General features: G+C 36.6%; 1 protein-coding gene across 4 annotated transcripts in view; it reads left to right on the top strand.

Annotated features, from left to right (window-relative positions):
- The window catches only part of RNF13 (ring finger protein 13), a 73,781-nt gene that overhangs the window by 32,208 nt on the left and 19,104 nt on the right, over nt 1-22,469 (top strand). For 3 of the 4 annotated variants that reach the window (XM_088132395.1, XM_088132396.1, XM_088132397.1), the window contains 4 exons: nt 8,966-9,091; nt 13,228-13,315; nt 17,288-17,378; nt 17,911-18,016. In XM_088132395.1, the coding sequence (XP_087988521.1) occupies nt 8,966-9,091; nt 13,228-13,315; nt 17,288-17,378; nt 17,911-18,016 (411 nt within the window). Of the gene's footprint in view, nt 1-8,965; nt 9,092-13,227; nt 13,326-17,287; nt 17,379-17,910; nt 18,017-22,469 lie in introns of those variants that run through there. The other variant, XM_088132398.1, reaches the window with a different exon arrangement.

Here is a 22,469-nt window from a genome sequence, read left to right as displayed (position 1 = left end):
TGTCTTTGTGAATGAGAATTTTAACTGTTCCAGCTATAGAAGGGTCTTTCATAACATGATGTCTGTTACAATCTTTTACATGAATACTTTTAAAATCAGAAACTAGGTTCTACATGTAGTTCTGTTGATTAAGGTAACTCTTAGGCTCCTGTGCAGTGTATCCAAGGCTGTATTGAACATTGGGTTGATATATATTCTGCTGATATTCCTATGAAATACCTTGTTCCCAGCTATGAGAACAAATCATGCATTTACAGGTAGTCCTTGACTTACGACCATTCATTCAGTGACTGTTCAAAGTTACAACGGTGCTGAATGAAGGGACTTTGACTGGTCCTCAAAGTTACGGCCATCACATTGCCCCGCAGTCACGTGAGCACAATCTGCATGCTTGGCAACCCATTTGCACTTACAGCTGGTTGCCAAGCACCTCGCGATCACGTGATCTCCATTTGCAACCTTCCCTGCCAGCTCACCCAGAAAGTCAGTGTAGTAAGTCTCTCCCACCCATGCACCTCCCCAGCCCCTCTGAGCTTGTGCCACACCAACTACCTGTGCAACCCGTGCACCCTTTGTAAAGTAGTGCTTTACGACCACATCACTTAGTGATGGAAATTGCTGTCTCAATTGTCGTAAGTCAAGGTCTACATATAGTCTTCTGTTGCACATATTTTTCTCTTGGTTTGAGTAGAACAGTAATGCTGGCTACACTACTAAGTTACTTTGATAACAGTTAGAAAGGCAGTATTTCTTAGAATAAACAGTTCGAGGATTCTGTTATCTAAATTGCCACTGTGCAGTCAAAACTCTATACTTGTTTTCACAGCATTTGTTTCTTTATAGGTCTTAATATGCAATAATAGTTAATGCGAGAATCAAAAGGAAGTTGCCCTATGTTGTATCTATATTTGTAGAATGATGTATTTTGAGAACGTTTTGGTTTCTTTCGGTATTGACTGAGATCTTTGTCACCTGTCTTCTACAGTAATTGCAAGAAAATTGGCCAGTTAGTATCTTAAGGTAAATACAGTATATATTAGTTGTGAACATCAGATTGTACTTCTGCTAATGCTGTAAAAACGTTGTTAACATTTATCAAAAAGCTGCTGGAATTATTGTACACTGCTCTAATGGTAGTTTTTAAAAGAAATTAAAATATAGGCCCCCTCATGGAACATGAGAAATGTTCATGGAGAAAATCTATCTGTGTGGTGACTAGAATCAAAAACAGCTAGATGGCACACAGTCAATCAACCATGGAACATTACCTTGTAGCAATGAAAGAGCTTGCATATCTCAATGACACTGAGCTATACCATTAGGAGTGTATAATTTCAGAAGGGTATCCATGATAGGCCAGTCATAGAAAATGGATCAGATAGAATATAATCCATTAGAAAAGGAACGGGAACCTACTCCAAAATTCTGTCAAGAAAACCAAATAAATATTCACAGCCAGGACAATGTCAGTGTAATACTGGAAGATGAGCCCCATAGGTTAGAAGGTATTCAGTGAGTATTCTATGAGAAAGTCTTCAACTAGGAAGAACAGAGGACAAGTAGGAATTATGTGCCTGGATTAACACCAAAAGAACATGCAGCTGCTGGTCAGAACTATGAGTCAAGACAAACAATGTCAGAGCAGAAGCATCAGGGTTCACCATTGACATTCTAGGAATCAGCAAAAACATCCCAAAATGATCCTATATTAATTATAGAAGAATGGAATGCTGAAATTGGGATCAAATAGCATCTGCATTAATAGGAAAATTTAATCTCTAAGTATGAAATAAAACACAGACTAACAGTGTTTTGTCAAGTTTTAGCAGAGTATTATAGTAATTTTTTTCTTCTAGAAGTCAACAGGATGAGTGCATTTGTTACAGGATGGACAATACTGAAATCAAATTAAGTATGTACTCTGCAAGCCAGGATGGAGGAGCTCTATTCAGTCATGAAAATAAGGCCTGGGGCTGACTGTGGTTTGGATCATGAAATAGTTCTTGCAAAATTACAATTTAAACTAAAGAAAACAGACAAAATAATCAGACCAAGAAGATAAAAAATTTATTAGTATTCTTTATGGTAATGCAATGAAGGTGAATAGATTTAGACTTGATAGAGTGCTTGAAGAACTATGTTTGAAATTCATGACATCATTAAAGATGAAACAAACAAAAATACTTTGAATGGAAAAAAGCAAAAGAAGACGAACTGTCTGTTTGCCAGTATATTGAAAAGAGTTGGCAAAAGGTAGAAAGCAAAAGGTGATAGTGAAAAATTTGCCAAACTAAACAAGTTTCAGAGACGAGCAAGAGGCAAGGAGGTATATCTAAATAAGCAATGCAGAGAAATTGAGGATAACAATTGATCTGGAAGGGCAAGTTATTTAAGAAAATTACATAAGTCAAGGAAAATTTCATGCAAAGAAGAGCATAAAAAAAGGCAAAGAAGATAAAAAATCTACTGAAGAAAAAAGATATAAAGAAGAGATAGTAGGAATATATGAAAAAATTGTATGAGAGGATCTCTAGATTGTTGATGTACATGAAGGTTTGATTTTTGAACTAGAGCCAGGGATCTGGAAAATGAAATTAAATGGACCGCAGGAAATATTGCTAACAATGAATTGTGAAAGTTGATGAAAAAACAGCCAAACTGTTTAAAGCTTAGAAGATGATATGCTTAAAATGCTACTTGCTGCTTGTAAACCAGTATGGAAAACCCAGCTGTTGCCAGCTGTGGTATGGAAAAAGTCAGTTTTTAATCCAGTATTAAAAAGAGCAGTGTTAAAAAATGCTCAAACTATGGAATAATTGCATTTATCTCATGTGGCAGTAAGAAAATGCTCAATTTTTTCTTATCCAGGCTTTAGCATACACAGAAAGAGAGCTACCAGATGTATAATTTGGATTCAGAAGAGGCAGAAGCATTTGATTATTACATTGCAAACACTTGTTGGATAATGGAAAAGGCAAGGGAGTTCCAAAATACATCTAATTTTTACTTTATTAACTATATAAATGCTTTTAACTCTATAAACCATAACAAATTGTGGATAGCCCTTAAAAATAAGGTGTACTGGATTACCTCATCTACCTGTGGAATAATTTATATGATCACCAGGAAATAACTATTAGAAGGGAATATGAAGTGGTTCAAGATTGGGAAAGGAATATGCCAAGGTTGTATACTGTAGTTTTATTTAATTAATTTATATGCGGAATATATCATGACAAATGCCCAAGAAGAAGAAATAGAAACTGGAATTAAGGTTGCTGGGAGAAACGTCAGCAACTTCACATATGCCGATGATGCCACTTTGATTGCTGGAAGTGAGGAAGTTTTAAGGAATCTCGTATTGAAGGTAAAGGAGTACAAAAGCCAGTCTGCCTGGTCAATATTTCTTAAGAAAAGAGTCTTTCAACAAGCAATGCCAGCCCAGTGTGCATAGACAGTAAGGAAGCTGAAGTAGTAACAGACTTTATCTTCTTAGGCTCAAAAATTCGCAGGGGTATCCATGAAATAGTGACATCTGCTGTAGCAAATCTAGACAAAATACTAAAGTGCAAAGACATCACACCAACAATAAAGATACATTTTGTCAAGGCTGTGGTTTTTCTAAATGTAACATATGCTTTGAAAGCTAGTTTATCAGAAAGGATGAACAAAGAAAAAAATGATGCCTTTGAATTGTGGTACTGGAGAAAATTGAGAATACCTTGGACTGCAAGAAGAACAAATAATTCAATATTAGATAAAGCTACAGAGTTCACCAGGAGCTGAAGATAACGGTTAAGTATTTTGGACATATACCATGAAGACAAGAGTAACTGGAGAAGACCCCAATGCTTGTAGAATCAGAAACAGTAGGTAAAAAGGTTGACAGAAAACAAAATGGCAAAATACTGTTATTGAGCTTATAAGAATTGAAAGAAGCACTTATTGATAGGCAATCCTGGTAAACTGATGTCCATCGTTTCATGAAGAATTGGAAGCAACAGAATAATTAAACAGTTGCAAAATATGGGGGTATAATTAAATAAATTTAAAGGGCAGGCAAATTTGAACTGTAGTATCTGACAGGAGCTGAATCCCATGTCTTCACAATTAGAAAGGTGACAGAAAGTTATATGTTCTAAGTAATGTGGAAAAATGTACTGTAGAGTAGTATGGAAAGAAGAATCATACAAGTTAAAAAAAGTAATATATTTTGAAATTATCTAGTGGACAGCTGGGAGTGTACACTTTGTGCCTAAATGCTAACCTTTATTTAGCTTTGCCACAGAACATTTTATTTTACACGCGCTAATCAATTAAACAGCTCTCTCCTCGGTATTGTGCTTATGGAGTAGCAGGATTTCTGAATATATGGTAGATTGGCTCTAGGCATATACTTCTATAAAAAGGTGTTACCCTGAAATTTTTTATGCAATTGGAAGACACTTCATTTTGGAAGCATTGATGTGAATATTTTTTATGTACCAGTGAACACAACATGCATTCATAAAATTGGGATTTTATACCATGTTTCCACTTCAGTGATTCCTTGTGGAAAAGGAATGTTTATGGCACTTCCATGCCATTAATGTTTTTGTATCTGTAAAGAAATCTTTTGTCCAAATCAGGGGTTTTTAACCTGGAGTCCACAGACCCCCCCCATGAGGACCCATGAACTTGGATAGAAAAAAAAATTACAATTTTATTTTCCTTATTCTCTAATTGAAATTTAGCTTTTCATTCAATAATGAATATAAGCAACAAGGTACTTTATGGTGTTTAGACTCCAAAAATGTGTGTTAACTTTAACACATTTTGCTATTAAAATTATGCCCTAAAAATGCAAAACCAGAATACACTTGTTTGTATAAAATACCTCTTTCTCTGAAAGCATGTAATTGATAATGGTAAACACAATTTACATTTTAAAGGTTTTTTTGTACTTAAATATTCATTTAAGTCGTTAATATTTTGATAACTGCATCTGAAAAAATTGGTTTCCTTTGTAATATAATCTGTACTGTATGTATTTTATCATATGCATATAAATACATTTTTCTGAAAACGGGTCTGTAGGTTTCACCAGACCATCAAAGGAATTCATGGCATAAAAAGATTAAGAATCTGTGGTGTATATAGCCTTTCTACAGTTGAGCAAAGTCATAGAACAGACCCACATGAACACTGGAATGCATATGGACCCCTGATGTGGAGCAGATGTCTCTGGAGAAGTAATTGAATTGATTTGTTGTATGACCATGTCTGGTTCTGATCAGTCAGACTTGAATGGTTAAACAAGACCATCCTTATTGTATTTACTTTCTATTTATTTCAATTCCAGCTATGTTGATCCATAATAGCTACCTTTCACATTAATAATTTAAGGAAAATTCTTTATTTGCATAGAGGAGGAAGGGATGAATCTTGTGTAAGTAGTTAGACTTATTTTGAGAAATAATTCTAACATGGTTTAATTTAGCTGTTCAGGCAAAAAAAACCCCCAAAGTTACTAAGTCAATAAATAGAAGCTCCTCTTATAGTCTTTTAACTCAAAGGCAAAACAAATAAAACAGGCAGTGGGACAGGATGAAGAAAAAAGCAAATTTGGGCATAAATTCTTAATAGGAAAATAGTGCTTACAATAATAGTTGAAAGCACACTTCAGGGAATGGAAAAAAAGAATGAAACTTGTTGAGGAATGAATTCCTAGAGAGAAGATAATTTGAAAAATCAATACAGATTTTAAAGGCTTGCTTGGAAAAGGGGGTGGTAGTTGTGGTTACAAACTGAAAGTTGATTCAAATGAATGTTAGTATCTGGTTGTTATCAGGGGACTTTGGATGCACAGGAACCAAGGGCTAGCTGAACCAAAGAGAACCCCATGCTTGAACAGAATGCAATCTGTTTGCATCCTCGCTCAGCAAATGACCCTTTCTAATTATCATGATGAAATAATGAGATTTATGAACTATATTATGCATATTCTGTCTATAGAAGTACATGCAGTCCATCAGAATGCACAGGTGCATGGAAGTACCACAGCATGCGATAATTAAAACAATGATGTGCCAAAGACCAGGAGAAGATCAAAATATGCCTATGGAATAAAAGTTCCACGAGTCAGGACATAAGCTTCCATGATCAAAAACTGACCAAGAACAGCTAGACCCATCCCCAGGTTGTCTTCTAATAGCATTGCATGACAAAATTGGTAAAAACAGCTGATCAGTCCAAATTTTTGGAATATAAAATAGGAGATGAAGAGATCTGGGTATATGCTGGGAAAAGAATGAAGTGTGTATTTGTGTGTAGTGTGTAAGAACTTCTCTATTCTATAGATAGCTATTTGCTGCTTTTTATCTGTTCCTGCTTTCGCTGCCTTTTTCATACTGGGAAATCTATCTGGAATCAAAGAGCTGCAAGGAAACTTTTGGTAACTATCTGATTATTACTTTTAGTAACTCCTTTGCTTATTTTAGTTGGAAATACCATATATTAATCAGTGATGTGTACTTCTAATTAGCTGTGCTGGAATTGAGAATTGTACTAAAGGGACCATTGTATTTAAGCTTTGATTCAATAAACCTATGTAATTGTTGCACTGTATACTGTTGTCTTCTCTGGTGATTGTGCCCACTAGGGACAAAGATCCCGAGAGGGAAAGACGTTCTCTATGTTTTTCCCTTCTCAAGAGGTATATTTAAAATGAAGACTAAATAAAATTCTTATTATTCTGCTCATGATGAAAGTAGTTGGAAAATGCATTAATGAAAATGTACTCAATACTATAAAATTGGCAGGCTCCAACAAAACTCTTTAACATATGCTTAACTTTAAATTTTAGCTTTTATAGCCTGTCTGTATATTTAAAGCTAAGTGCATACTTAAGTGCTTTGCTGGATCAATGCCACGTGAAGTAGAGTTGGAAGCATAAATCAGTTATACTTGACAAGTTGTCATCATAAGTTACGTTGCATTTTGACATTTGATTAATATTTTAATAGGTGTTGGACTTTAGGATACTAGGATTCTGATTTCTTCCTTACCTGGCAAAGAAGGCTGATAGAATGATGACATAACTGCCTCATTAACAATTTTAAACTTCTGTCATATTTTAGCCCCAAAGGGAAGAATTTAAAATAGGCAATCATGTTTTCTAATATGAAACATGGCAATTAGCTTCAGTTTATGAAGCTAATTGCCATGTTTTGTATTAGAAGCTTTGTAATTTAGATTTTAAAATGTTGATGTAGTTCCACAAAACCAGATAGAATGTGTTCTCTTCCATTGTGCTGCATGAGTCTTTTCTCATAAAAAGGGGAAAGGAATTTTTAGAAGAACATCCCCTCCCAGCAACTGATACAAGAGATTAAATAAATTTAGTGCTTATTTGGAGAATCCCAAGTGTTGCAAGGGCACTTTCCTGGCCATGATGGTTTGGATGATGAACATCCTGTAACTGATAGCACTATGAAGGCAGCTATACAAGAATACTGGTTCTCCTTCCAGCACAATTTTCTCTTTCTCATCGGAGAGTACAGAGAATCACAACAAACCTGCCAGATGGCTTTCTCCATTTCTGCTGCTCTCTTTCCAAGCTGAGTCAGGCTATAAGAAACTATCTCCCAAGAGCTGAAATTCCATGATATAATGAGCCAGAGCCCACTGCTTTTTTTTTTTTTTTGAAGCTAATGCCAGCTAACCACCTAAAACTATCCACTAGAGGGTACCATAACAACTTCTGTGAAATAAAGCTAATACAGATATTTTGAATGAGATAACTATGTTTGTGTTATTTTCTTATGCTGCTTATATTTGGCTGATGTATTTTAGATTCCACATATATTAGTATAACATGTTAATTTTATTAATTTATCAATATGTTGATGATATTCAGTTATACATCACGGGCCAGGCCAGGCTGGAGATGTGGAGGGGTTGAGCTGGTGCTTGGACCCTGGGAGGGAATGGATGGGGTAAAACCAGCTCAGATTAAACCCTAGCAAGATAGATGTACTGTCTTTCAGGAACTCTTTAGCTCTAATTCAGTTCCAGTGATAGCTCTGGGTCATGCTCCCTCCCAAGAGTAAGTCCTCCTTGACTTGTGGCTCCTGCTGCAGCAGTGGTAGGGGGAGCCTTTGTCCAGCGACAGGTCCTGCCCTTGGACCATGAAGTCCTGATGACAGTTATTCACACCCTCATTGCTGTATATTTCCATTTCTGCAATACACTCTAAATGAGGTTGCCATTGAAGGAAACTGAGATGCTACAATTAACACAGGCTGCAGCAACCAAGCATTTACAGTGTAACGCTTACTCTTTGGTTACTGCACTGGTTATCTATAAGATCCCAACCCTAATCCAAAGAATTCCAAAGCTCTTATGTGATGCAGCAATGGGTAATTGGAGGGACCATCTCCTTCAAAATGGTTTTTCCTGCCCTGTGAGTTGTAATCAGGTGAGTTGCTGCTTAAGGTTATTAGCCTGATTGAGGGGGATGGAGGGTGGGCTTATATTTAACAGCAGTCTTTCTTCAGGGCAGCCTCAATGCTTTGGAACATCTTCTCTGGAGAGAAATGTCATTGGCTTTCTACAATGCCATCAACATTATTTTATTCAGATAGGAATGGCTGTGGGACCTGCACTACTGTTTTAAGATTCAGTTTACTTTCCTGTTGACTATATTACATTTTTTTTAATGCTGCAAAACCCACCAGAACTGTGAGATTGGGTCTGTATATAAACCTTTGTAATTTATTGATTGATTGATTGGATTTTTATAAACTTAGGTTTAAGGGTTATAGTGATATGTAGTTATTTAGGTCCAAAATGGAAAAAGTGCCTTGGAGGGACCCTGGGCATGCATGCTTCACCTGTTGGTGCCTACTTGAAGAAGCTGTATCTTCTGTTAATTCTCCCATGTTGTGCCAAAGTGCTGATCGTATCTTTTGAAAATGGTTTTCAGGGCTTTCTAATAAATTCAAAACCTGAGAATGCTTGTGAGCCTATAATTCCTCCACCTCTGAAGGATAACTCATCCCATGAATTCATTGTATTAATCAGAAGACTTGATTGCAATTTTGATATAAAGGTAAGTAACCTTTCATTTATACAATTCAGAAATGTGTGAAGTTTCTGAAGCTTCAAAATTATATTTAAATATGCTGCTTGAAAAGAGTCATGCTGTTGAGTCCATATGCATAAATCAAATTTGGACAAGTTGTGGCCCCCCAAATTTTTTATTACTGTTGCTGAAGATTTTTGGAACTATGTCTCATCATTTTGAGACAGATAACATCTTGAAAACTATAATAGGCTTAATGTAATTTAAAATACACAGAAACCCACCCAGAAAAGAAAAAAAAAATCCCCTTCTTTGTATTTTTCTCCAGACGTAATTTCTTCAAGCTGCCAGAAAATGTTAAATGTGCCCCCCCAGCCCAAAAAACGTTGCCTACTTCTAATTTAAATGATTTTGGGACTATCCACCAATTTCTTCTGTTTATGGCAATTTGCTTATATAGTATGTCAAACATCATGGCAGGAAACTCTTTTTCTGAAGGCTTCCTTCTGCCACCACTTAATATACAATATTTGAATATTGCAGGGCTTGGGGACTTCTTTTTTCTTGTGGTTACCAGCAATCTATATGCTTTAGTAGAGTTGACAATAACTAGTTTTTATATTTTCAGAAGTTGAAGGGTTGCCACTAGTGCTTTGTTCCAGAATGCTAGCGATTCATTCTTTAGGTCTTCTTGAGATAGAATTTAAACTGTCCTTGTATGTGTTAATTTTGTACTACTTCCTGGTCTCCTTTTTTTTGCCATTACATCTGATTAAGCAGTTTGGAGAACTTGAAAGCTTGTGCTCATAAGTCATGGAAGTCCCATATCACGCAGGACAGTAAAATGCAGCTGTCTAGAAATAGGATAGCTTGGGGAACTCACAAGTTGTACTTAAAATATATATATAATTTAAGATAGAATCCAAAACAGCTGGTACATGCTGAGCATGCTCAGGGTCTTCTGGGATTAGTGATCAGAGATGGTGAAGGTGATGTAGGCTTAAAATTATACACTTTGCCAGTCCTAGGCTTATTTTCCTTTTCCCTATCTATATTTTCTCATCCCAAGTGAAAATAACCCAGGATCTGAAATTATGGTTTAATCCTGATTTTTCTAAACACTTCCAAGTATATCACAATTCCTAACACCCAGAGCTGTGGTTTGGACAAAATCTGTTGCTGTGGTTTATGATCTAAAGCAAGGATAAAAGAAAGAAGTGGCAAGTGTTGTAAAGCTTAGGTGCACGATAGTGTGTTCATATGATCAAGGGTGCCTTGCCTGCTTCCTACTATGCACCTCCTTTCTGGATGCCACTCACATATTTCAGAGCAGTGCTTATATAATAGGAAGTTGGTAGATGAATGGTAATGTTGCTAGAAAAGTGGAATGCAAAAAGAGCGTAAGTGGGTCCTCCCACCACAGTTAACAGGGTGCCATACTGAGCATGTTTGTATGAGCATAATTAAAAGTGTTTTTTTGTCTTGTTTTTATTTAAATAGCAGCTCTCAGGAATTCTAAGCAGCTTGGGGGTAAGATGGAGGAGAGCTTAACTCTACAAATGCAGAACAGCATCTTTGGAGAAGTCAGTTGTCTTCCCCTATGTCTGCTGTTTACACATATGTTAATTGCATTCAGGATTGTAACTACATCTGACTGCTAGAGGGGAACAATTCTGAATATTCTTATGAATACCATACTTTTCCCCAATAAAGATATATTTGTGTAAATAATGCTAAACCCAGGAGAATGTGCTTGAGTTGCAATGAATTGCCATGGCTAGAAGAATTTTGACATAGCTTAGTTTTATTTTCTAGAGATGTTGGCTTGTTGCATACAAATCAGATAGTATAGTTTGAAATAAATTCTGACCACTTCCCAAGCTGCAAACATTGGTAGTTTACCTATTCATAATCTGTTTTAAATTGCAATTGCTATGTGCAAGCAATTTTTTCTTGAATACTGAAATTAACTCTGCTAAAATAATTCTCCCAGCTGACCACAGTGGAAGAAGGAGCAAGTCTAATGGTTGTATCAGTATAGGACTTTTAAGCTCTGACTTAGCCTAATGTGGGCAGCAGCCTTGTAGGCTGTATTCAGAGACTCTGTGGATCTAATGGAATGATTATTGAGAAGGAGAAAGTAAACAGCATGGTAGTCAAATGTTAAATAACCTGTTGTACTTATTTATGAAACTGTGTGTAATAAATAACATGTTATACAGTCTATGAAAATTTGTGAATGAAAATTTTGAAGATAATTTTTATCTTCAATATCTCTGCAGTAATCTAGTGTATTATAGTAATTATCCAAAATAGACATAGTTACTGGGGAATAAAGCTTACTGAACTGCTTGATAAGACTTATATTTGAGTAAACATGTTTGGGAAAGTTTTGCACATTCCCTGTCCTATAGCAGACCTTACTTTTGAGATTTAGGAGCGTAGGCCTTCCCTCCTTGCTTCTGCAACACTGAGCAAATATATACATAAATATATTGGCCATCTCATATTGCCTTTTGAAACTAGCAGAGTGACCCTTGGGCTTTTTACAGACTGCTGATAACAAGTTGAGAGACTTGAGCAAGCACAATTCCTTCTATACGTTTTTGCTGCATGATGAGTAATACTGCCTTAAATCAAGTACTAAAAGAAATGGCATGCATGGGGGGAGAGCTCAAGAAAGTATTGCCTAGAAACATACTAAATCCTGTATAGGAATACTTAGAATTGCTCAGATTTACTTCTAGGTAAAATTATATAAACATAAATGACCCGTTTACTGGTTATCTTTATGGACTTTTAGCTAACTTGACCTTCTCCCTCTCAAATTTACATATGATTTTAAAAGCACATTGGTAAGATCGATAATGAAGCTCAAGCTCAGATACTTTGGTCACCTAATGCGAAGAGAGATCTCTTTGGAGAAGACCCTGATGCTGGGAAAGATTGAAGGCAAAGGAGAAGTGGACGGCAGAGTATGAGATGGTTAGGTAGCATCACTGAAGCAATGAGCATGAAACTGAGCAAACTCAGGGAGGCAGTGAAGGACCGGAAGGCCTGGCGCAATATGGTTCATGGGGTCACGAAGAGTCGGACACGACTTAACGACTAAACAACAACAAAAAAAGTTGCTTGAAATATTTCTGGAACAAGCCATCAATCAGATAACTCCTGTAGTATTATGCTTTCAAATGGAGCTCTTGACTCCTTCCATTTGTTTAAGAGCAGCATCCAGGCATATGAAAACTGTGAACTGAAACTGTGCAATATCTGTAATTTTACAGAATTATCTGAGTGGTTGCTATCTTATACAAACTTGTCTGAGTTTCTCTCCCATTAAAGTCAGACCAAACCTCCGAACAGATATTATGAGGTTTGGTTGTCCATTAAAGCAGCTTATTACATTGTGAGAGTATGTTTGTGGATGAATCAGTGAAAATTTTAAACAAACAGCATTGGGTATATAGCATTAACTATGGAAGTATTCAGGTTGTGATCAAAGTACTGAGAGACTGCATTTTTCTGTAGACTTCTGGTTTAAACCCATTTTCCTATCACTGCTTAGTGGTTGTCTTCAGGGGTGGCATGTATAGGCCTTCAGCCTTTTTTTTCATCTGAAGAATGAAGTTATTCCTACTCTGGATCCAACACTTCATAGCAGACTTCTTAAAATCTGTGAAATTTGTTTTCTTCCAATATTGAGCCTGATCAAGAGAACTCGGGGTGGGACTGTAGAACCACAATCAGGTTTAATTCTCAGAGGATCCTGTTACATTCTGGATTAAACTGTAAAGTAAAAAGACTGATGTGTTGGAAACAGCTAACTTGTCCTTTATAGAACACACTGAAGTCCCTTGGGGCAAAAGGAGGTTTCAGTGGTGTTCCTGCATATAAGCATAAGTAAATGGGGGGAGTATTGTCCTCAGTGGTGCTACGTTTACCAGAGTTCCAGTATCCAGATTCTTTGTCAGGAGGCTGGCAAAAAGGCAAATATGTAACAGCCACTTTCTTTTGTACAGTTTGCAAATTATCAGAACAATACACAAATAAAATGAGAAGTTAGTTCAAGTTGATAATACTTTTACAAAGTATCTGTGGGTGGCAGGAGTGAATAATGTCGTATTTCTAACTAGTACTTATTAACAAGTGCATTTGGCATGCAGGTTTTGAATGCACAGAAAGCTGGATATAAAGCAGCAATTGTTCACAATGTTGACTCTGATGACCTCATTAGCATGGGATCTCAAGACAGTAAGTACAGGTATTAATTCTCTCCTGTTTGAAAACTATTCTGTTGCTCAGTGGTGATGGAATATCATCTTTTTGTTCTCAATATAAGAATTCCAACAAAATAGATTTTTCTGCTTTAATAAGAATCAGATGTATTATGCCAAGTACACAAAGATGTTATTATATCTTTTAGGCTGGGAATACAAGAGTCCTTGCTTAACAACAGTAAATGGGACTGGAATTTCTGTCACTAAGCATTGCGGTCATAAAGCACAATGTCACGTGACTGCACTGCTTAGCTACAGCAGTTCCTGCAATCCATGGATACTGTCATTAAGCAAATCCCTTTGAGTCATTAAGCAAGGACCTCATGTGACCATGACTTCCAACTTCCTGACGGCTTCCCTATTGACTTTGTGGGAAGCTGGCAGGAAAGGTCACAAATTATGATCACGTGACTCTGGGCTGCTGCAACAATCAGAAATCCAGGCCAGTTACCAAGCACCCAGATCGCAATCACATGACTGCAGGGGCACTGCGACCACTGGAACTTTGAGGACTGGTCATAAGTATCACTCATTCAGCACCGTTGTAAGTTCAAATGATCACTGAATGAGTGGTCATTAACCAGGGATTACTTGTATGAGATCTAACATAAAGCAATCACACTTCCAAAAACAAAAAAGTGTAACTGGGATTCATTTGAAAATCTGTCAAACACTAGGACAGATCAAAGGTTGTGGGAAAAATGGCTACTTAAGTAAGGAACCAACATGCTTGGAGATACTTGCAAGAAAGTATATTTTCTTGGCATACAAAACTACAGAGATTGCTGGGCATTTCACCAAAGGGATGCAGAAAAGCCCCGAAGCTCAAAAGGTTACAGGCTATATACCCTCTGAAATCTTATATTAGAACTACAAAAGCAATGTAAGTTATAGCATGATCTTTACAGCCAGAATGTAGCATTTGATAAGAACGTGAGATGACCTTACTGTGAGATGACCTGGTGCCTCTAAATTCTACTTTTCTAGCCCAACATTACCCAGATGGCTTTGTGCCTAAGGCTGGATTAGAACTCTAGAATCGGAAATAACATAATTTATATCATTCACACAGTGACATTATTACACAAATAATGTGAATTAAGATAAACATTAATGTAAATGCATCATCCAGATTATTTCAGATGCAGTGGACCTGTCCATTATTTCATGTGGGTATCCAGAGAGAAATTTGGTCTGTTGTCCAAAGGCTGCTTAATGGGGATTTGCTGAATTGAGATTTTGCTGTAGTTATTTTTCAGAGTCCAGGATCCACTGCAGTGCTCAATTGATTATGGAGTTCCAAAGTACTACAGTGGGGCAAAAAAGTATTTAGTCAGCCACCAATTGTGCAAGTTCTCCCACTTAAAAAGATGAGAGAGGCCTGTAATTTTCATCATAGGTATACCTCAACTATGAGAGACAAAATGGGGAAAAAAATCCAGAAAAATCACATTGTCTGATTTTTAAAGAATTTATTTGCAAATCATGGTGGAAAATAAGTATTTGGTCACCTACAAACAAGCAAGATGTCTGACTCTCACAGACCTGTAACTACTTCTTTAAGAGGCTCCTCTGTCCTCCACTCGTTACCTGTAGTAATGGCACCTGTTTGACCTTGTTATCAGTATAAAAGACACCTGTCCACAACCTCAAACAGTCACACTCCAAACTCCACTATGGCCAAGACCAAAGAGCTGTTGAAGGACACCAGAAACAAAATTGTAGACCTGCACCAGGCTGGGAAGACTGAATCTGCAATAGGCAAGCAGCTTGGTGTGAAGAAATCAACTGTGGGAGCAATAATTAGAAAGTGGAAGACATACAAGACCACTGATAATCTCCCTCAATCTGGGGCTCCATGCAAGATCTCACCCCGTGGGGTCAAAATGATCACAAGGACGGTGAGCAAAAATCCCAGAACCACACGGGGGGACCTAGTGAATGACCTGCAGAGAGCTGGGACCAAAGTAACAAAGGCTACCATCAGTAACACACTATGCTGCCAGGGACTCAAATCCTGCAGTGCCAGATGTGTGCCCCTGCTTAAGCCAGTACATGTCCGGGCCCATCTGAAGTTTGCTAGAGAGCATTTGGATGATCCAGAAGGGGACTGGGAGAATGTCATATGGTCAGATGAAACCAAAGTAGAATGTTTTGGTCTAAACTCAACTCCTCATGTTTGGAGGAGAGAGAATGCTGAGTTGCATCCAAAGAACACCATACCTACTGTGAAGCATGGGGGTGGAAACATCATGCTTTGGGGCTGTTTTTCTGCAAAGGGACCAGGACGACTGATCCGTGTAAAGGAAAGAATGAATGGGGCCATGTATCGTGAGATTTTGAGTGAACACCTCCTTCCATCAGCAAGGGCATTGAAGATGAAACGTGGCTGGGTCTTTCAGCATGACAATGATCCCAAACACACCGCCCGGGCAACGAAGGAGTGGCTTCGTAAGAAGCATTTCAAGGTCCTGGAGTGGCCTAGCCAGTCTCCAGATCTCAACCCCATGGAAAACCTTTGGAGGGAGTTGAAAGTCCGTGTTGCCCAGCGACAGCCCCAAAACATCACTGCTCTAGAGGAGATCTGCATGGAGGAATGGGCCAAAATACCAGCAACAGTGTGTGAAAACCTTGTGAAGACTTACAGAAAACGTTTGACCTCTGTCATTGCCAACAAAGGATATATAACAAAGTATTGAGATGAACTTTTGATATTGACCAAATACTTATTTTCCACCATGATTTGCAAATAAATTCTTTAAAAATCAGACAATGTGATTTTCTGGATTCCCCCCCCCCCCATTTTGTCTCTCATAGTTGAGGTATACCTATGATGGAAATTACAGGCCTCTCTCATCTTTTTAAGTGGGAGAACTTGCACAATTGGTGGCTGACTAAATACTTTTTTGGCCCACTGTATCTCAAAGTGGATGTACATACTTTACAAGTGATTTTGTGTATTACAAAATATTAAAAATTTACTTTTAATGTGAAAAAGTCCTGCAGAGAACGCTTTTTTGATAACAAATACTGAGGATTAGTCACTTCTATAAAATTCTGGAATGTCATTTCAAGTGATGTTAATCTTGCATCAGTATTGTATTGTTTTCAGTACCAGGTCAAATTTTTATTTGCTTACACATTTTAATTGGATTTAATTTCAAGATTTCATTGTTGCTGACTGATATTTAAATCTTTGCTATACTTGATAAACATTTATTCTGTTTTACTGCTGATGGTGCTGTTTTATCTTTATACACCACTTTGAAATCTGTTATAATACGTATAAAGGGAAATAGATTCTTTTTCCTGCTCTGAGGGTGATCTTTGACAGATTTGGGAGGCAAACAGAAAGCACACAAAACTTAAGCATCTTACTCATTCCCCTGTCCAACCCTATTCTTCTTCACACCCAAAATAGATACACATGAAAATCTATGAAAGATAGAAATGAACCATTTGAGAAAGAAAGAAAAAAAAAAAGGAGGAGGAAGGGAGGGAGGGTTGTCTGAGTTAAGGGTTTAAAAAGGAAACGGGGAGACATTCTGAAAAAGAGAATAATGCAGATTCACATTAGAGAATGTAATTTGGCACTACAGTTAGAATTCCCTAAATACAGATAAAACTATTTGTATTATAAATACAGATGTAAATATTGCCTTATAGTTTCTTCATTTTTAAAAATATTCTGTCTCTTCAATCATGGATACCTGTAGGAATTGCTTTAATAGGGCTTCTTAATCTATGATTTACCAGGTTCAAAAAACAAAAATGAATTGTGCCTAGATAGGCAAAACTATTTAAGTGTATCCCATATTTACAATTTAATTTTCTGTATTAAAATGGCTTAGAACAGTGATGTACTTAAGTTCAGCAACTGTTAAGAAGTATTCCAAGATGTTACTCCTGTATATTAGTAGTTGTCATCTTTTCTTTCTTTAAACAGTTGATATTTTAAAGAAGATTGACATTCCATCAGTTTTCATTGGTGAAACATCCGCTAAATCTCTTAAAGAAGAATTTACCTATGACAAAGGGTATGTACAAGATACATCACAAACTTTATGTTTACTGTGGTGGTATACAGAAAGAAATATTCACTTTGAGTGTAAGGATAACATTACGTTTTGCCTAGCTTTTGTTGCTGAGATTGCCAAAGCCTTAAGTATCTTCCCCAATTATTATAATAGGCGAAATTTCAAACCCTTATATTTTCTTGAGGAATTGGATGAAACTTGTAGATATGAGTGTTCAAATTTTAGACAGATTTATACAAGGTTTTTATCCTAGCCACCACCTAAAGTTATAGGATTTTATTTAAAAAATACGCTGGCTTTTATGGGCAATACATGTGAATGTATACAGTGTAGAAGTGTCCCTAGATATCATCTCTGTAAATTTAAAACTTCAAAGAAAATAGACAACCAAATATAACAATCAAGTGGCTTAGCAGAAAGAAAAAATGAAGTATTTCAAGATTTCTTTCCATTATATGCAATATTACAGATATTCTTCTCTGTGTAATTTTTCTTGGGTATAATAATAAATTGTCTTTCCTTTCTTTCATAGAGGCCATATTGTGCTGATCCCAGAGTTCAGCCTTCCTTTGGAGTATTATCTAATCCCATTCTTAATTATTGTGGGAATCTGTCTCATCCTTATAGTTATATTCATGGTAGGTATGTTTATATTTTCTCTACACGCATAAACACAAAATTTTTATTGCTGAAGTCAGTTTGTTCTAATGTTTATTTGTTAGGGCATTTCTTTAACCATGAGATATATTGGTGGCATTATGTAAACTGTACATTAGAATCTTTAGCACGGCTTTAAAAAGCTGTTTGGTTTATCACTCCAGTTGAGGTCTCCGTGGATGTATCACTTTAAGAAGAGCTTCTTTATGGATAGTATTTATATTTACTTTAATATGAACTTAAATGCTCATGCATGCCCCATACAAAGTTTCATGGGCAAATACTTAAAAACTGAACTTTCCCTACCTGTTGAAGTGAATTAGGAAGCTTACCGGTGTCTTCTTTCCAAAAAAAGCTCTTTTCATATTTATCTATATCCTCTATAGGTTTTAAGTGTTTATCTGTACGGAAACAAAAAAGAGCGCCCAAGAGTAAGGTTGCAGCTTCTGTATGCGTGGGGGTCCCAGCAGGCCAGAAGCAATGCACAGTTTTCTAAACAAACAAACAGAGTTCAATTAAAAGTGGTAAATAAACAGCTATGACAATGAAGCAACAATAATGTATGAGCTTTTACAAGTTAAGGAAAATTCCTGGCAGTTGAATTTGCATATATACAGGAATAAGTTGCTCACTCTCTGGAAATTGAAATTCCAAGTTTAGAGTGAATGACAACTATATTTGAAACCATAGATTTATTCATTTTCTGTTGGCAGATTTAAAGAGGAGGAAGTGGGGTTTAGCAAAATAGTGCCAGTAAGTGCATTCCCCACATACTATCATCTGTACCAGGGGAAGGCACCTAAACCTTTCCCCATCCAGTTAATTTTTTTTAGGTTACTGATTGGAGATAGCATGTGCAACTATGATTTGGTAAATTTGCTTTAACGATGGATAATATCTATCTTACCTAACTATCTGCTATAGTGCCACTTCTCATGACTCTGGGTAATTCACAGATACAAATACAATTCAACAATAAGATATTGATAGTAAATTAAAGTTGAAAATAGACTTACATATCAAAGCCTTGACAAAGTCACCCCAAAGACCCCCAGAATAACTAGCTTGCAGAAGACTATTATTGATGGAATTAATCTCACTTCCAAGAAGAGGCCTTTTCCATAGGACTGTGAAGAAACAATGTATTTTTAGAACTGAGTTTAAAATCTCTTTAAATAGGGCAGTACATATCTTTCAAGCAATACGCAGTGGACTTCTTGAATTTCGCTTATGTGTTAAAACAATGCAGTAATTTAAAAAACCAAATTGAAAAGTTCTAAAAAACTGCTGCACATTTTATGTAATTTATCTACAATAGGGCCTTGTTTATGTGATCTATTTTTCCATAACCACACTTCAAATTAATCTGCACCTGTAAATTAACCTTTTCATAGTGCAGTTAGGCAACTAGTTTAAAGTAATACCTTGTGCATCTTAAAAGTTTTCTGTGTATAACTCTGCAAACAGAAGCTGCCCTAGTTGCTTCCTTGAAACCCTTAATTAGAATTAGTGTAATTAATTTTTTTAATTAATTAAAATACGCTTGGGGCTTCTTGATGGCATATGTAGTTTTTGTCACATTTCTTCTTTATTGTTTGTTTTAGTTATTGGGGTAGACTAGATATTGAATATCATAGTAGGTTATAAAAGCAAATTAAATAGGTTAAAATAACTTTTATGTTTCAGGTTAAGAAAACTATATAACTGCAGATAAATGTATTTGTAGTACAAGGGTTTTATTATGCAAAAAAAGCACCTCAGACTTTTGTTAAGAAGTTTCTTTTTTATAATTGGGAGGAGCATTTTTTGTGATAATTAATAAATTTATTTCATATAAACAAGTGAAAAAAATAGCTAATACTTAGAGTAAAAGATAATTTTTGGTGTGCCACAAATTTATTAAAGCAATACTGGCCACACAAAGTTGAACTGGGAAGGATGTTTTTCCCTGGGAATAAATTTTACTTTCATATCTAAAAAATAACCCAGGGTAAACATATAGGACAGTACTTCAGAAACTAAATAAACATAGCAAAATGTAAACTCCCCTGCAGAAGGATTTGCATTTCTTGTTTATTTATGGTTTATGCTTTTGGTCATCCCTATATCTTTACATCAGTGATTGGTTTAGCTTTTCAGAGTCTAATCCTCAATACTTAAATCTATTTCTGTATGAGAGCCGCTAGTCTCAACTACAGTACAGGAAGTGATTGTGCAACCATCTCTTGAAAAAAATCTTCCGTGAGCTCTGAATGATTGTAGCCAATTGCTGGTATAGTTCAAAGACTGCCACAGCATTCCCCAAAACCAGGCTCCTACAGTGGGGAAAGTTCAGCAAATTGTGTGAATGCACAGATAACTGCTCAAAGAATTGGTTATAGATAGGCAATCTGTATTTCTTTTTGAATTTTCTGCATCTTACATTTGAATGATTGGTAAATTTAATATTAAGCAGTAGGGCAGGTACCCAACTTGACAGGAGAAATGACAGCAAATCATGGACTCACACCCTGACATCTAATTGGTAATGCTAGAAGAAATTCTTTTGAATGGTGTAAATTCCTTTGAATTCAGTTGTAATGGGATTTTCCATTACATACATTCAGCATGGAAGTGAGAATGACTGTTTGCAAAACACTGCAAAACAAAACTAGGTGGACATTCTGTTCATTTCTTATAAATGGCTAGCTTAAATAAAAAGAGAAGCGGAAAGAGGAACAAAGGCACCAAGGAACAGTAAAGCACTTACTGATTTGGGGTAGGGTGGGGTGAGGACTAAGTACACATATGTCACTTTCCAAGATTCTGTAATAAAATCTCCTCTTCCTTGCAGTAAGCTTGGCTAATGAGACTTTGTGTGAATCTAGCTTTCTTGGTTAGTGGTAAAGGAGTTAACGTCACTGTAAATGTATCAGTATAAATTCCTTTCAGTAGCATTCAAATTCTTTTGACTGTAATCAGTATAGGGCGATGTTCCTGTTGGCATTAAAGATTTATAGTTTATACTGTTCATCTGGCAAAAGCCTAAGGATCAGAATCACAGCTGGAGGAAGTACCTCAGAGTTCATTTAGTCCAACTCCCTGTTCACAATTGCCAAAACATTTTGGCCAGACAGATGTCCAGCTTCTGGCTACAGGAAAGGTTGCAAATGGTGATCACGTGATCGTGGGGTGCTGCAATCAGTCGTAAGCACAAACCAGTTGCCAAGTGCCCAGATCACAATCACATGACCACAGGTGGGCTGGGATGGCCGGAACTCCAAGGACCAGTTGTAAGTTCAGTGCCGTTGTAACTTCAAACAGTTGCTAACGAATGGTTGTAGGTCAAGGACTACCTGTATTCAAGTCTGATTCTTTTGTTATCTTCCTTCCCTTGATACTAGAAACTCACAGATAATAATAAAGATTCCAATCACTTCCATTTCTTCAATTAATTTCTCTCTGTTGGTAAGGATTAGGTCCAGCATAACAGAACCCATGCTGCTGCTGTCTTCTGACAAATGAAGTTAGAGGCTAGAGAGGACAGGAATTTATTGCAACTCTGATTCTTGTTAAAGTTATATTTCACATGCTTGTTTGAAAGTTTAGCCATCTGACCAGAAAGTTCTTCAAATGTCTTCTACTTGTCTAGGCACAATGGTAACATTTTTGTTTTTCACTCCTCCTGTTCCTAGCCAAATATTTTCAACAGGATTTCTGTGTTCCAATTCATGAATTTCGGTGCAAGCATATGGTTTACTTATGCACAGTGCAATATCCCCTTCCTTTCTGTTGTGCCTGTTCCTTTTAAATAAGTTATATCCTATCAGTAGGAAGGGGTACTTATCAGTGGTTTAAAGAGTCTTGGGAGCTGTCTGTCAGTCCTGGATACAGGAACTTGGAAGCGCCTCCCCCAAAGTCATACCAGGTCTTCCATATTGCAGCTTTTGTTTCTCTCAGCAGGAAACACTGATCACCATAGTGCTCCTCTTCTTCAAAGTAGTTCTTGGTTTCCTTCAACTTGTGGGGTGCTGTTTTATGCCCTGTTCTGTGAAACTAGTAATTCTTTTTTGGTTTAAATAACAGAGGAGCCTTGTGGAAAACATTTCTTCCAAACCACATAGAATGCAGAAGCATAAAATGACTGTTATAGAAGCACAGAAAGATTAGGAAAACCTAATCAGTATAAGTATCAGTACTGATTTATATGGGATTATGAAACTACTGTAAGTAAGACTGAAGTATCTGGCTTCAATATTAGCATACTAGAATGGACCTGAAGGTAAGAAAAATCTTCTCTTAGGACACAGATTTTATTCACTCTTTGAGCTGTAGAGTGATGATCACAAGAAACCTGACCTTGAAAAATGTCTACAGTGTCTAAAAGTTAAGTGATTTGACTATTAATGAAGAAAGAACTATTGACAGACTCCATGAAGGAATAAGTGCAAGTAT

The sequence above is a fragment of the Python bivittatus genome, unplaced genomic scaffold (genome assembly GCF_059951505.1).
Source record: "Python bivittatus isolate LINGU-HERP-01145 unplaced genomic scaffold, Pbiv_v1 ctg000980_np1212, whole genome shotgun sequence".
Lineage (NCBI taxonomy): Eukaryota > Metazoa > Chordata > Lepidosauria > Squamata > Pythonidae > Python > Python bivittatus.
Note: the sequence above shows the minus strand (reverse complement) of the source record. Positions and strands in the feature narration are given on the sequence as shown.